The sequence below is a fragment of the Gopherus evgoodei genome, chromosome 3 (genome assembly GCF_007399415.2).
Source record: "Gopherus evgoodei ecotype Sinaloan lineage chromosome 3, rGopEvg1_v1.p, whole genome shotgun sequence".
Lineage (NCBI taxonomy): Eukaryota > Metazoa > Chordata > Testudines > Testudinidae > Gopherus > Gopherus evgoodei.
This window is the reverse complement of record NC_044324.1, coordinates 7,597,843-7,610,368: the sequence shown is the minus strand read 5'-3', so window position 1 is coordinate 7,610,368 and position 12,526 is coordinate 7,597,843. Positions and strand designations below refer to the sequence as shown.

The following is a 12,526-nucleotide window of genomic DNA, read 5'->3' as shown; positions in this document are numbered from 1 at the left end:
GCTCTGATAGGTTGTTGAAATGGATGATTTGTATTTTGGGAGGTGAGGTCTGAGTAGGAAAAACCTGTTTTGCCCAGTGGATATTTACTTACCTAGTTTATTACACAGCTTGTGTAAGAGCAAGGAGAGAAGCCCTGCCTGGCACTTTCCTGTACGTTTTCACATTTCTAACGGGGGAGGAGGAGGCGATGGAAATACACGGTCATAGTTCAAGTGTGTGCAGCATTATGCAGTATGCTCAGCGCTCTCGGGGAGCAGCATGCATGTCTGTGCTGGACACCTGGCTCTGCTCAGTTCTGCCAGGGTTGAGCTTCAGGATATTGTTTTTTCTGCTTATGTCACTTTTTCCTCCTCCTTTGCAGATGATGAAGTGTGCCCTTGCCACAAACTGATGCAGGGTGGCAATGTAATTAGCAGAACTGGGAGAGTCACAGATCTATGAAGCCCTTTGTCTGCCATATTTGAGATGTAGGATAGTCTTAGGTTAAGGTGCTGAACTAGGACTTGAGGTCTGGGTTCAGCTCTGGCTCTGCTACTGACTTTCTGCATGACCTTTGGCAAGTCACTTAATATCTCTGGGCCTGGGTCCCTCCCCCTTCATAAGGCGGGGATAGTAATACTTCTTTTCTCCCGCTCTGTCTGTCTTGGCTGTTTCGATTGTAAACTCTTGGGGCCAGGGACTCTCTCTCTTCTGTTTATACAGTGCTTGGCACAAGGGGCTCTGATCTTTGTTCAGCCTCTAGATGGTACCACAAAACCAATAATAATGATACTCTGGCATGAGGTGGGGGACTTCTTAAACACTAATCTTCTTACAAACACCAGAAAATGTAATTCTTGTGTGACTTTTAAATTCTTGCCCTGAAAGTTGTCCTGTTTTTTCCTGTACACATGTTTCATACTTTGATATTTCATGCATTAACTCTCTCTCTCTCTCTCTTTCTCTGCAGACCTTTGTAGTACTAAACAGAGGGAAAACACTCTTCCGATTTAGTGCCACACCTGCCTTGTACATTTTAACTCCTTTTAATCTGCTTAGGAGAATAGCTATTAAAATTTTGATACATTCATATCCTTTTTTATTAATAATTGACTGCTGTGCTGCTGATGTTTTACTGCTCGAAAAAATCAATGACTTGTCTTACTGCTTGGTTCAAAACTTACTTATGTAGTACACAGTCAACACTCGGCGAGGTCAGTGAAGGGGATCTCAATGGATTGGGCTCCAAGTTTATACATTAGTAATTATTTTGTTTATGAATAAGTAATTATAGTTCCTATACGCCTGGCATATCCAGTAACATTTCATTTACAAAGATCCACACTATACTGTGTATATGCACATCCATTCTTCCAGTACCCAAGAACCACTAAATACGGGAACAGAAATAGTCTACGGCTATGCTCCACAAGAGAAGTAAAGGTTTATCTAGCTGGTGAAACCATTAAACAAACTATGAGCCAGAGATGCAGCCAATGGTGCTTTACATAGAGATGAATAGGAACATAATTATAAGTCTGTTGCTGTCTCTCAAACTTCCCTCTATGGGCAGGTTTATTCCATAATGATCCACTTTCTCTGAAGCATCTGATGCTTGTGTTGTAAGAGAGAACTTACTGGATGAGATGGGTCTTTCCAGTCTGGCAAATCATAGTTTTCTACTCTGCAAAGTGACTGTAAAATAGACCTTGTGGAGTCCCAGGTCTGTGGTATCTCAAAAGCTTCCATATCAGTTTGGCTTGGCTTGCTGATAAAATGTGTGTTTTCCAGCTGCTAGTGCTGGAAACTTGATCTGTGAGTTGAACTGTGTTCTTTCTAGGTTATGTCTTGTTGCTTGTAAATGTAGCTCTCACAGATGGGCACACATCTGACCATTTTGAAGCAAAGATTTTGCAGGTGAAACTGAAGCCTGATCCGAAGCTGATGAAAACACTTCCCAGTGGCTTTGGATCAGGCTCTTGGTTAACAATTCTGTTGATGCCTGAGTCAAAATAGAATCTGTCTCTATCTGCTGCAGCTGTGTTGCTCCTGAATCACTCTTAACAGTAAAGAGTAATGAATACATGCTTCTTTTTGTCTTCAGACCCTCCATATATGACTCTGAATACAAAAAAGGATCAGACTATTAGTAAGAAGGTGTCTGTTTACACATTTACTTTTGATGGTATCTGCATTTTAAAAATACACAAAATGCATTTACATATAAATATAAAATATATTCACATCTAGGAGGAATCAAACAAAAATCCTGAGACGTTATAAATAATAAAACATATTTACAAAATAAATTATCAAATTTGTTTGTCTCTAAAATATTCTTATCTATCTATCTGTCTGTCTAGGACTGGCAGTTTGGAAACAGAGAGAGAGAAAAGTTATATTTCAGTTTGATAAAGCTGTAATCATAATCGTAACAATAAGCTATGCTTCATCTTGATTTCAGTTCTCTTGAATATAACATATGCATCTAGCACCAGGTAACCCTTTACTTTTAGAGAAGAAATTATGTACGAAGGAATCTTTAGAAAATATAAGGCCTTGACATATTGACATTGCAAATGGAATTCTTGTGGTTATTTTTAGATTCTGTCCAGTAGGCTGTAAATCCTAGAAGGGTCCTGGTAAAATTATTACAGGGTAGGAGTCTCAAAAATGCATCAGCATTTGAAATCAAGGCATAACTCTGTCCCCTCTGAAGACAATGGGGGTTTTCCTGTTGACTTCAGTGGAAGCAGAATTAAGTTAATGCTGACCATTTCTGAAAATCCCAACCTGCGTGTATAAGGAGTTCATGTTACTTTTGGCAATTGGTCATTTCAGTGGATGTTAAAAGAGTGGGTTGCAAGTTGTCTGAACCACGTTATACAAGATGGGGTTTGAAAGGGCCAATGTCATAATCCTTTAGTTTAAGAGCCATAGGGATTCCCCCCCCCCAATTTCTTGTTGTATGAAAACCATGTGCTGCCTATGAAAAAAACACCTTTCATTTTTTGAGTAACACATTTGAGACTTGTTCACTTTTTGCTCATGCAAGTGATCGCCCCTGCAAGAGTGAGCAATCATATCAGGGGACTTATGCCAATGGATTGGACAGCTGGTCACTTGATGGCAGCAACTGGTGCAAGGTGGGCGCACCTGCCTCCTTCAGCTGAATGCACAAAATTGGGGGGGGAGGGTGGGAAAGAAAATTTGTCTCCTAAGATGCTAGACTCTACCTGTCCAGTAGGATTCACTTTGCAGTTATGCATATCATATCAAATGCACCCCATGTTTCATGCAGTTGGGAAAAACCCCAAACTGAAATCCTAGCCAGGTTTCTGACTAACAAGTGATGTAATACGATGCTGCTCATTCATTTCATTTACCAGCAGATTGTGTTGCTATTCCTGGATGTAGATGAAATTGTCTGGGGGGATGTTTCACTTAAAGGAGGAATGTAAATTGTTAGGAAGCAGGAGGTAGGGACTCTCTCTTTTATTTACAGGAGCGTGTGGGTGAGTTTCTCTGGCCTGCAACGTGCAGGAGGTCCAACTAGATCAGGGGTGGCCAACCTGAGCCTGAGAAGGAGCCAGAATTTACCAATGTACATTGCCAAAGAGCCACAGTAATACATCAGCAGCCCCCCATCAGCTACCCCTCTGCTCTCAGAGACTCCAACCCCTCCCAGCCCTGTCGATCAGGGCCTCCCCCTCCCCACCGCACCTCCTGATCAGCTGTTTTGTGGCATGCAGGAGGGGGATGAGCAAGGACACAGCAGGCTCAGAGAGGGTGCGGGAAGGGGTGGAGTGGGGCTGGGGCCTGGGACGGAACTGGGGATTGAGCAGTGAGCACCCCCTGGCACACTAGAAAGTTGGGGCCTGTAGCTCCAGTCCTGGAGTTGGTGCCTATAGAAGGAGCTGCATAGTAAGTTCTGAAGAGCTGCATGTGGCTCTGGAGCCACAGGTTGGCCACCCCTGAACTAGATGATCATGATGGCCTCTGCTGACCTTAGTCTGAGTCTATTCATGCACCTGATTTTTTTTCAATGTACATTACAATTTTATGGCCTTCATGATTAGTTCTAAGCAGTACAATGTCTGATGTTAAAGAGATGAGACAGTATTTTTGTTTTCCTTGTTTGGTTGCAGAATATGAGTAGGAAGCACGTGTGCACTTTCCTCTGTTCAATGCCTGGAGGCAGGACAGAACTGTGTTAACTTGCCATAAATATTAACTAATGTGAAAATTCTGTGCTCCCTGTGTGTGTGTGCAATGCCCTTTGGAGAGTGATATTTCTCAGTTCACTGTCGCTCTGTCCCTCATGCAGTTGTTTGCACAAGTGTAAACTGGATATAAATTGCTACCAAATCAGAATGCAGTGGAGAATCAGCCCCATAGTGTCCAAAAGATCAGAGAATTGTGGGGAAACCAATGAGATAGTTAAATGGAAAAAAATTATATGCAAAAATGTCTTTTCTCCATCTCCTGTGCTGGATGTTGTCTTGGCTCTTGTCCTATCTCGCTGATAGTGAATAGATCACTGGCTGGAAATGATTCTAATTAGAATTGTCTCTATATTGGAGTGAATTTTACAAAGATGTAAATAGCCAATTTAGCGTGTCCCTTTGTTCCTTGACTTCACTCTACATTATTTAGCATGATCATTATGTGCACTATTTTGACCAACTGTGTATTCATGACTTTTAGTAACCCACCTGAATGGTCGAAGAATGTGGAGTAAGTAGCATTTTTTTTGTATTTTTCTCTTTTTAAATAATTCAAAGTTTTTTCCTTAAATTCTTGTAGAATTTTGTTTCATTTATTCAGTAAGCCTGCTCTTGCTCCCATTTAAGTCAGTGGGAGTAGGATAGGGGTTTTATAACCCCTTGATTTGTTAAGTTAATATATTTGAAAAGATTTTTTCGTGACTGAAATTATATTTTTACTACATTGTTCTTAGCAGAGTTCTGTTTTTTACTTCCCTTTCAACAGGTACACATTCACTGGTATTTATACATTTGAATCACTTGTGAAAATTATTGCAAGAGGTTTCTGCATAGATGGTTTTACTTTCCTTCGTGATCCATGGAACTGGCTAGATTTCAGTGTCATCATGATGGCGTAAGTTGCATTTTCAGGTTATTCCTGTTACCAATTCCATCTGTACATGAAATGTGGAAGGGGGTTGAATCTTCGTGTGAGACAGGCACATAGGAAAAAAGGAAAAGCTAAGGAAATCTTAAAGTGGTCACCAAAAAGATCAAACTCTAGACTCTGGCTTTTATTTTCAGTGCAGTTCTGAGATAGAGAGAGCTAAATGCAACTCCACTAAAATTAGTGGAGCTGCATCTGCTTACAACGGCTTTGTCTTGAACATGTTTGGAGCAAATCACCGCTTTCTGAATATGCACCTATGGCAGCGGTGCCCCAACTTTTCCTGTTGCGTTTCCCCTCTCCCCCCACCAGTAATGGAATCTGTTTGTGCCTGCACTCCATTTCTGCACAGCCAAGGCTTCCTGAGCAGAGATGCTTGGGCTGAAGGCAGAGCTGGGGATGGGGGAGGAGCTGGGGCTAGGACTGGAGTTGGCCTGAGGGTGGAGAAGGAATGAGGGCAGAGCTGGGGTGGAGTGGAGCGAAGCTGCGGCTAGGGACAGAGCAAGGCTGGGTGACGCTGGCTCCCTGCCTCCCTCCCTTGGACCGGGGACCCATTGTGCGCCCACCTAAAGTTCCTCTGCACGCCCCCTGGGTGGCGCACCCCACAGTTTGGGGCCCTATGGTGAGGTAGGGTTTTGTAATTAGTGCCCAACATTCTAGCTTTATCCCTACGCCAGAGAGTTGGCATGTTCTGGTAAGCTGAGCACGGGGATGGGAACTAGGAATTTCTAAATCCCTGCTCCACCACTGACTCCCTCCGTGGCTTTGGTTTGCATGTTAGGATTTCTTGGGCAGCATCTTGGATACTTTTGGGTTAATAGATAGATATTAACCTTTTGCGGCTAAAGATTCAGAATCCCAAAAAAGGAAGTTTACCATACAGTATTTTATTTTGTCTAGCTCATTCTTTTTCCCTTTTGCTGAATCAACTTATTTTCCAAGTCTAATAAGCAGTGAGGTGCCCAGGTGTCTTACAGCAGGTAGACCACTAAATTCATTTTCCTAATTAGAGATGAATTCTAAACATTTGATGCTCTGTAGGTTATAAAAATATGTTTCACCTCTTGGCCTGTTCTAACGCACTCTTACAACTCCAGCTATTGTCAGTGGAAATATGTCAATGACAATCTGACCAACGCCTGGGAGAGGAATAATTTTTTCCCTTCCATATTTGCTTTGACACATTTTACACCTGTCCAGGGCCAACACTGGCTACTGAAATCAGAGAGATCATTGATGAAGACTTGAGGGTCTGATTTTCAAGGGTCCGGGGGACTTGCATTTCGCTGGAGTTGTGGGTGCTCTGCTTTTCTGAAATATCGGGCCCCAGTGTTGACTGACTGCAGATGCTTGGGGCACTGGGTTTTTTGGGTGCCAGCACTTTCACTAGTTGTCCTTTCTATGTATTGTTGACTAAAAGATGCATTGTTCAAGAAATGCAAATGAGGCCTTACATTCAACTAGTCAGCGCCTGAGATTTTCATAGGCACCTAAAGGAGTAAGGTTCCCAATTCACAATCAATTGCAACTAACGCCTCTAACTCCTTTTGAAAATCTCATCCAATATCATTTGTTGTGCAGCTGGATGGTAAGTTAACAAGCAAGGCAATGTTAACACTGTCAGGCTCTCAAAAGCATCAGTACCAAGCATTGTGGGCTCACTCATGTTATAGCCATACAATCACCTTACCATCAGTGGGGTTGTACTGCTGTCATATCAGGAGGATTTGTCCCCAATTCACCAAGGCTTATAGATCATTTAAATCCCACTCATGAGGTTTAGGTGATGTCTAGCTAGTTCTTCTGCACACTGGTCAATTTGACCCGGAGTGCCTGGAAAGCTACGAAATGCCAGACTTTCCCAAAACAGCAGAATTATTTTCAGAGGCAGTTTGTTTAGTGGTTACAATAGGGGACCTTGGAGCCAGGACTCTTGGGTTCTATTCCTGGCTTTGATACTGATTCAGTTAGCCTCTCTGTGCCCCAAGTCTGGCCATCTGTAAAATGGTGATAATACTTAACTGTGCCTTACAGAGAGGTGGCAAAGTTTACTGAATTAATGTCTGTGAGGCACTTAGATGCTGCATAACTGCAAATGTTGATGACGATTAAAAACAGGGAGGAAAGTGAAATAGCTCTGATTGACAACACGCCCCACTGAACTGAGAAAACAGTCTCTCCAAACATACCTGGTTTCTTTTGCCAAGTAACTTTTTAAACTTACTTTGCACAGGTCCATACAGTATTAAAACATTAGACTCGAGATTGGGGAAGCTCAAAGAACAAACCATGCAACTGGTCTAATTGGCCTATGTTCTTGAGACATTTTTAAACTGGTTTTGGCTTTGTATCTTTTTCTGTCTCTATCAATGCCAGTTCTAAAGCATTTTAAATTACAGTCTGTTTCCTACAAACGATTATATTAAAAGGCAGGTGAACCCAATGGTGCCATTAACTCTGGTTTAATTCTGCAGGTATATAACAGAGTTTGTAAACCTAGGCAATGTTTCAGCTCTGCGCACTTTCAGGGTTCTGAGAGCTTTGAAAACTATTTCTGTAATTCCAGGTAAGGCGGCCTCCGGTTGGTGTTAGCTGTTGGGTACAGGCCCCTGTGAGTGATGTATTGCTTTGTCTGTAGTTGTTTTTTTGGTGTATGTTTTGTCATTGTGTTTTTTGTGTGTGACCTCCCTCATTACAGATATGTCACAGAGTTTGTGGACCTTGGGAATGTGTCAGCATTGAGAACTTTCAGAGTTCTCCGAGCTTTGAAAACTATCTCTGTTATTCCAGGTGAGAGAGCTTTTAAGCATTAATGCTTATTTTGTGTATGTCTTTCTCTTTCCTCCCACTTCTCCCACTACTTACCTTTCAAAAATGGCACTGGGACATTTTTGATGGGCTTTGCAGTCTGTATGAATCAACAGTGATGTAAAAAAATAATGCAGAACCATTGGATGAATACTGATAATTGTATACCATCCTCTTGAGTGCATGTCTATCAATATCTAGCCTCTGTGAAAACCCTGAAGTATACTTCAGAACAAATAAAGGGCCAGCTACTGCCACTCCTACTCAGGCTGAGTACTGCCTTGCTCCAGGAGTCATCCAGTTCATTTCAGGAACTTTTGGAGTTACACTAATGGGGATTTTTTAAAAATAACCTGTCATTCTGGGGGCTGGGGACGGGGGTTATGATCCCTACTGTGTCAGGGCATACAGTGCTTTCGCTTTATCCAATCATTGGATCACCTAGGGTATGGCTACACTTGCCCATCCACTACGCCCTGCAGCCAGTGCAGGGAAGCCTTCGGCAATACTACATTGTCCAGCACGTTGTCCAGTCTGGTTTTTAAAGTGCCAAATAATGGCGCTTCCTTCACTGTGGCTTCCTGGCTTGGTGAATGAAGCATGTGATGAGGCACCGGAAGTTCTTGGGCTTTGCTTACCATGCTGCTCATATGTGTGGCCTCTATTTTTGAGTGTGTGAATTTTTGGACACCCAACATTAGACACCTAAGTAGAGCCTGATTTTCAGGTTGCCGAGCAACTACATCTTCTAGGGACTTCTTGTTAGAGTTTTGGGTGCTCAGCACATCTGAAGTTGGGCACCCAAAATCAGAAGCCCCTTGGGAGAGTTTTGATCTTAAACCTCCTTTGTTTTGTCTTCTGATCTGGCAAATGGGAATGAGATGTGCTTACTTGCCTCCCGGATATTAGGTTTAACAAGTTGATAGTTTGTATAGTGCTTTGGGGATGGAAAGTGTGGAGTGTTTTTTATATATTTTTTTTCTGACAATGTACTGAGGGAATATTTCTGAAGGCGTGAAGAGCACTGAAAATACAGATAGCCTCAGAGCATGGTCTATTCCAGGGTTCGAGGGAGAAGTGATGTAAAATTGTTACCTCGGGTTGTGTGTTTTTAATGATGTTAAGCCCAGCCTACCTCTTTCTCCAGCTCTCCAAAATGTAGCTCTGCTCTGGAATGAGCGATAGTGCCATCTTTACTTGTTAAGTAAACGATGTGCAGCAACATCCTGCTATTTTCTCAGGCCATGTCTACATCTAAAATTTTGCAGCGCTGGTTGTTGCAGCTGTATTAGTACAGCTGTATAGGGCCAGCGCTGCAGAGTGGCCACACTTACAGCAACCAGCGCTGCAAGTGGTGTTAGATGTGGCCACACTGCAGCGCTGTTGGGCGGCTTCAAGGGGGGTTCCGGGAACGCGAGAGCAAACCGGGAAAGGAGACCAGCTTCGCCGCGGTTTGCTCTCGCGTTCCCGGAGCCACCCAGCAAACCGCTGGGAAGACCTGCTTGCTCGGGGTTCCGGGAACGAGAGAACAAACCGGGAAAGGAGACCAGCTTCGCCGCGGTTTGCTCTCGCGTTCCTGGAGCCACCCAGCAAACCGCAGGGAAGGAGACCTGCTTGCTCGGGGTTCCGGGAACGAGAGAGCAAACCGGGAAAAGAGACCAGCTTCGCCGCGGTTTGCTCTCGCGTTCCCGGAGCCACCCAGCAAACCGCAGGGAAGGAGACCTGCTTGCTCGGGGTTCGGGGAACGCGAGAGCAAACCGGGAAAGGAGACCAGCTTCGCCGCGGTTTGCTCTCGCGTTCCCGGAGCCACCCAGCAAACCGCTGGGAAGACCTGCTTGCTCGGGGTTCCGGGAACGAGAGAACAAACCGGGAAAGGAGACCAGCTTCGCCGCGGTTTGCTCTCGCATTCCTGGAGCCACCCAGCAAACCGCAGGGAAGGAGACCTGCTTGCTCGGGGTTCCGGGAACGAGAGAGCAAACCGGGAAAGGAGACCAGCTTCGCCGCGGTTTGCTCTCGCGTTCCCGGAGCCACCCAGCAAACCGCAGGGAAGGAGACCTGCTTGCTCGGGGTTCCGGGAACGAGAGAGCAAACCGGGAAAGGAGACCAGCTTGATTACCAGAGGCTTCCTCCTTCCACGGAGGTCAAGAAAAGCGCTGGTAAGTGCCTACATTGGATTACCAGCGCTGGATCACCAGCGCTGGATCCTCTACACCCGAGACAAAACGGGAGTACGGCCAGCGCTGCAAACAGGGAGTTGCAGCGCTGGTGATGCCCTGCAGATGTGTACACCTTCAAAGTTGCAGCGCTGTAACTCCCTCACCAGCGCTGCAACTTTCTGATGTAGACAAGCCCTCAGTGTGCTATTGCATGTATGTTTGCAAAAAAAACCACCAAACTCGTGTTCTTGGAGGCAGGTGCCTTTTCCCTCCCTCCAGACTGCCAAGCCTACCATATTTATAAACCCTACCTGCTGCATGATGCTCTTAAATACCACCTGCTTTTCTTGCACTGAATGATAGAGAATTGCTCCTTAATTAGAATGCTCTTACTTAGCCTTGTTGGATGGTTGGCAGCAGAGCTTAAGGTACACACCTAAGGAGGAAGAACTATCTGATTATCGCTGATGATGATGCACTGCTTGGAGAGCAGTTGTGATGCTGTCAGTGCACTGCAGTTCTTAAACTACCTTGGTTAAAGAAAAAGTATGTGTAGATTGCCACGTACTTTTAGGGGCGAAAGAAAAATGCAGAGCTGTTATTTACCAGGCTGCATGTGGCAATAGACTGTATAGGTAAGGGATGCAAGGAGGGGTCTGGGTCACGATGCAAACTGCAAGCACGCACACAACTAAAATTAATTAATTTAAAGTTTTATTGGGGATAGTTACAAGGGGAAGGGGAGCAGCGTATGATTAGCTAATAGGGTTAATGGAACTTAAAACATACAATGGCTAAAGTATTTACTATTAAACAATATTTATAAACAAAGATGCAGTAAACAATATTTATAAACACAGATGTAGCATTTAGTAATAACCAATACTTACGAATACAAACCAACTCATAACGACCGGCAAATGTAGAAACTCTGCTTGAAACACGTGAGCTGAGAGAGGCTTCGAGGCGATCAGGCTCGGTTACGGGTGTGCACAAGGTACACGGGATTCGTTTTTCTTTCTCCTCTTCTGCCTGCACATGGCAGACCAGCCTAAAATACCCACTATGACATCATAGAAGTGTCATAGGGGACGGGGCCCAAAAACTGTGTGTGTTCGTTTCTGATTGGTACAAGCAAAGTTTACACCAAGTAGGGGAGCAGGTGCCTGAAAGTCTGGCTTTGCCCCCAAAAGGTGAGGAAATGCATATAGTTCAGAATGCCTTTAACACTGACTGACAAAGGAAGAGGCCAGGGCAATACCGGTATGGGCAAGTCTTTTAGGATGCAGATAGGAACTTATCTTAACAGTATGCTGAAACTGCTTTAGGATGTGCTTCACATTCATCAGTATAGCAGAGTGAAACAGGGTAATCAACTGCCTAGTTAGTGTGTGTAAACATGCCAGTGACCTCATAGGAAAAGATGTGGAACTGTTCAGCTGCATATCCTAGGCCCGGTGCTCCTAACTGCTAACACACATTCCTTGCTAGCTCAAGTGTGCTTTTGGAGCAGGGAGGATCTGAGTTCCATCCCACCCCACATTGTTAAGTTCAGTATAGCCAGTTTGCAGGAAACTGTTAGTGACTGTGCTACCTTTTTACAGTATTGAATGCATTGAATTCTAAGGCTAGAATTGGAAATGGGCGGAGCTTTGGTCACTGACTTAAATTAGAACCTAGATCAGGATCTCCCCTGATTGTGCAGTGCTTGGGCCCAGTAGAGGCTTTGCAAAACATAACCCCTGCCTTCTGGTCCCATGACTAGCAAGAATTGTGAATTTAGGTAATTAACCTACTGGTTGGTTGTCATTACGGTAAGCTTGGAAGCACTAGTTGTGGGGCAGAGAGCTAGTATTTTACTTGATGGCTTACTATGCAGACAGGGTAGAAGTGTACTTTTCTCAGGGTAATATATTTGAATATGTTAAAATCTAAATGTTTTCTCTTGTTACTTCAGTGCATGCAGTGGGATGGGAATTCTAATATCACAATGACCTAAAAAGAAAACCATTTTATTATTATGACAGATGTTAAATAAACCTTTTGTAAATAATTAGAATTGGCCTCTTCAGATGAGCAGTGGGTGTTTAAATGAGATATAAATGAAAAGTATACAGGACTGGAGACATGCTGCTGGATAAAATTTTATGTAGGGTGGAGAGTTTGCATGGCTTAGTGGATCAGTAACAGGATATTGAGACATTCACCTCTACTTCACCAGCTCAGTTCTAGTCTATGTAGGGTGACTAGATGTCCCGATTTTATAGGAACAGTGCTGATACTTGGGACTTTTCCTTATATATGCTCCAATTACACCTCACCCTCTGTCTCGATTTTTCACACTTGCTGTCTGGTCACCGTAAGGCTATGCTAGCAGTAGTTCCCAAATATGACTATCATAAGTAGGGTTACCAGATAGCAACTGTGA

The 12,526-nt window shown here is 43.8% G+C and overlaps 1 protein-coding gene across 2 annotated transcripts in view; it reads left to right on the top strand.

Annotated features, from left to right (window-relative positions):
* Positions 1-12,526, top strand: part of SCN8A (sodium voltage-gated channel alpha subunit 8) — a 129,974-nt gene that overhangs the window by 46,148 nt on the left and 71,300 nt on the right. The window contains exons 3-6 of one of the 2 annotated variants that reach the window (XM_030554892.1): positions 951-1,069; positions 4,628-4,717; positions 4,973-5,101; positions 7,833-7,924. In XM_030554892.1, the coding sequence (XP_030410752.1) occupies positions 951-1,069; positions 4,628-4,717; positions 4,973-5,101; positions 7,833-7,924 (430 nt within the window). Of the gene's footprint in view, positions 1-950; positions 1,070-4,627; positions 4,718-4,972; positions 5,102-7,608; positions 7,701-7,832; positions 7,925-12,526 lie in introns of both variants that reach the window. The other variant, XM_030554893.1, reaches the window with a different exon arrangement.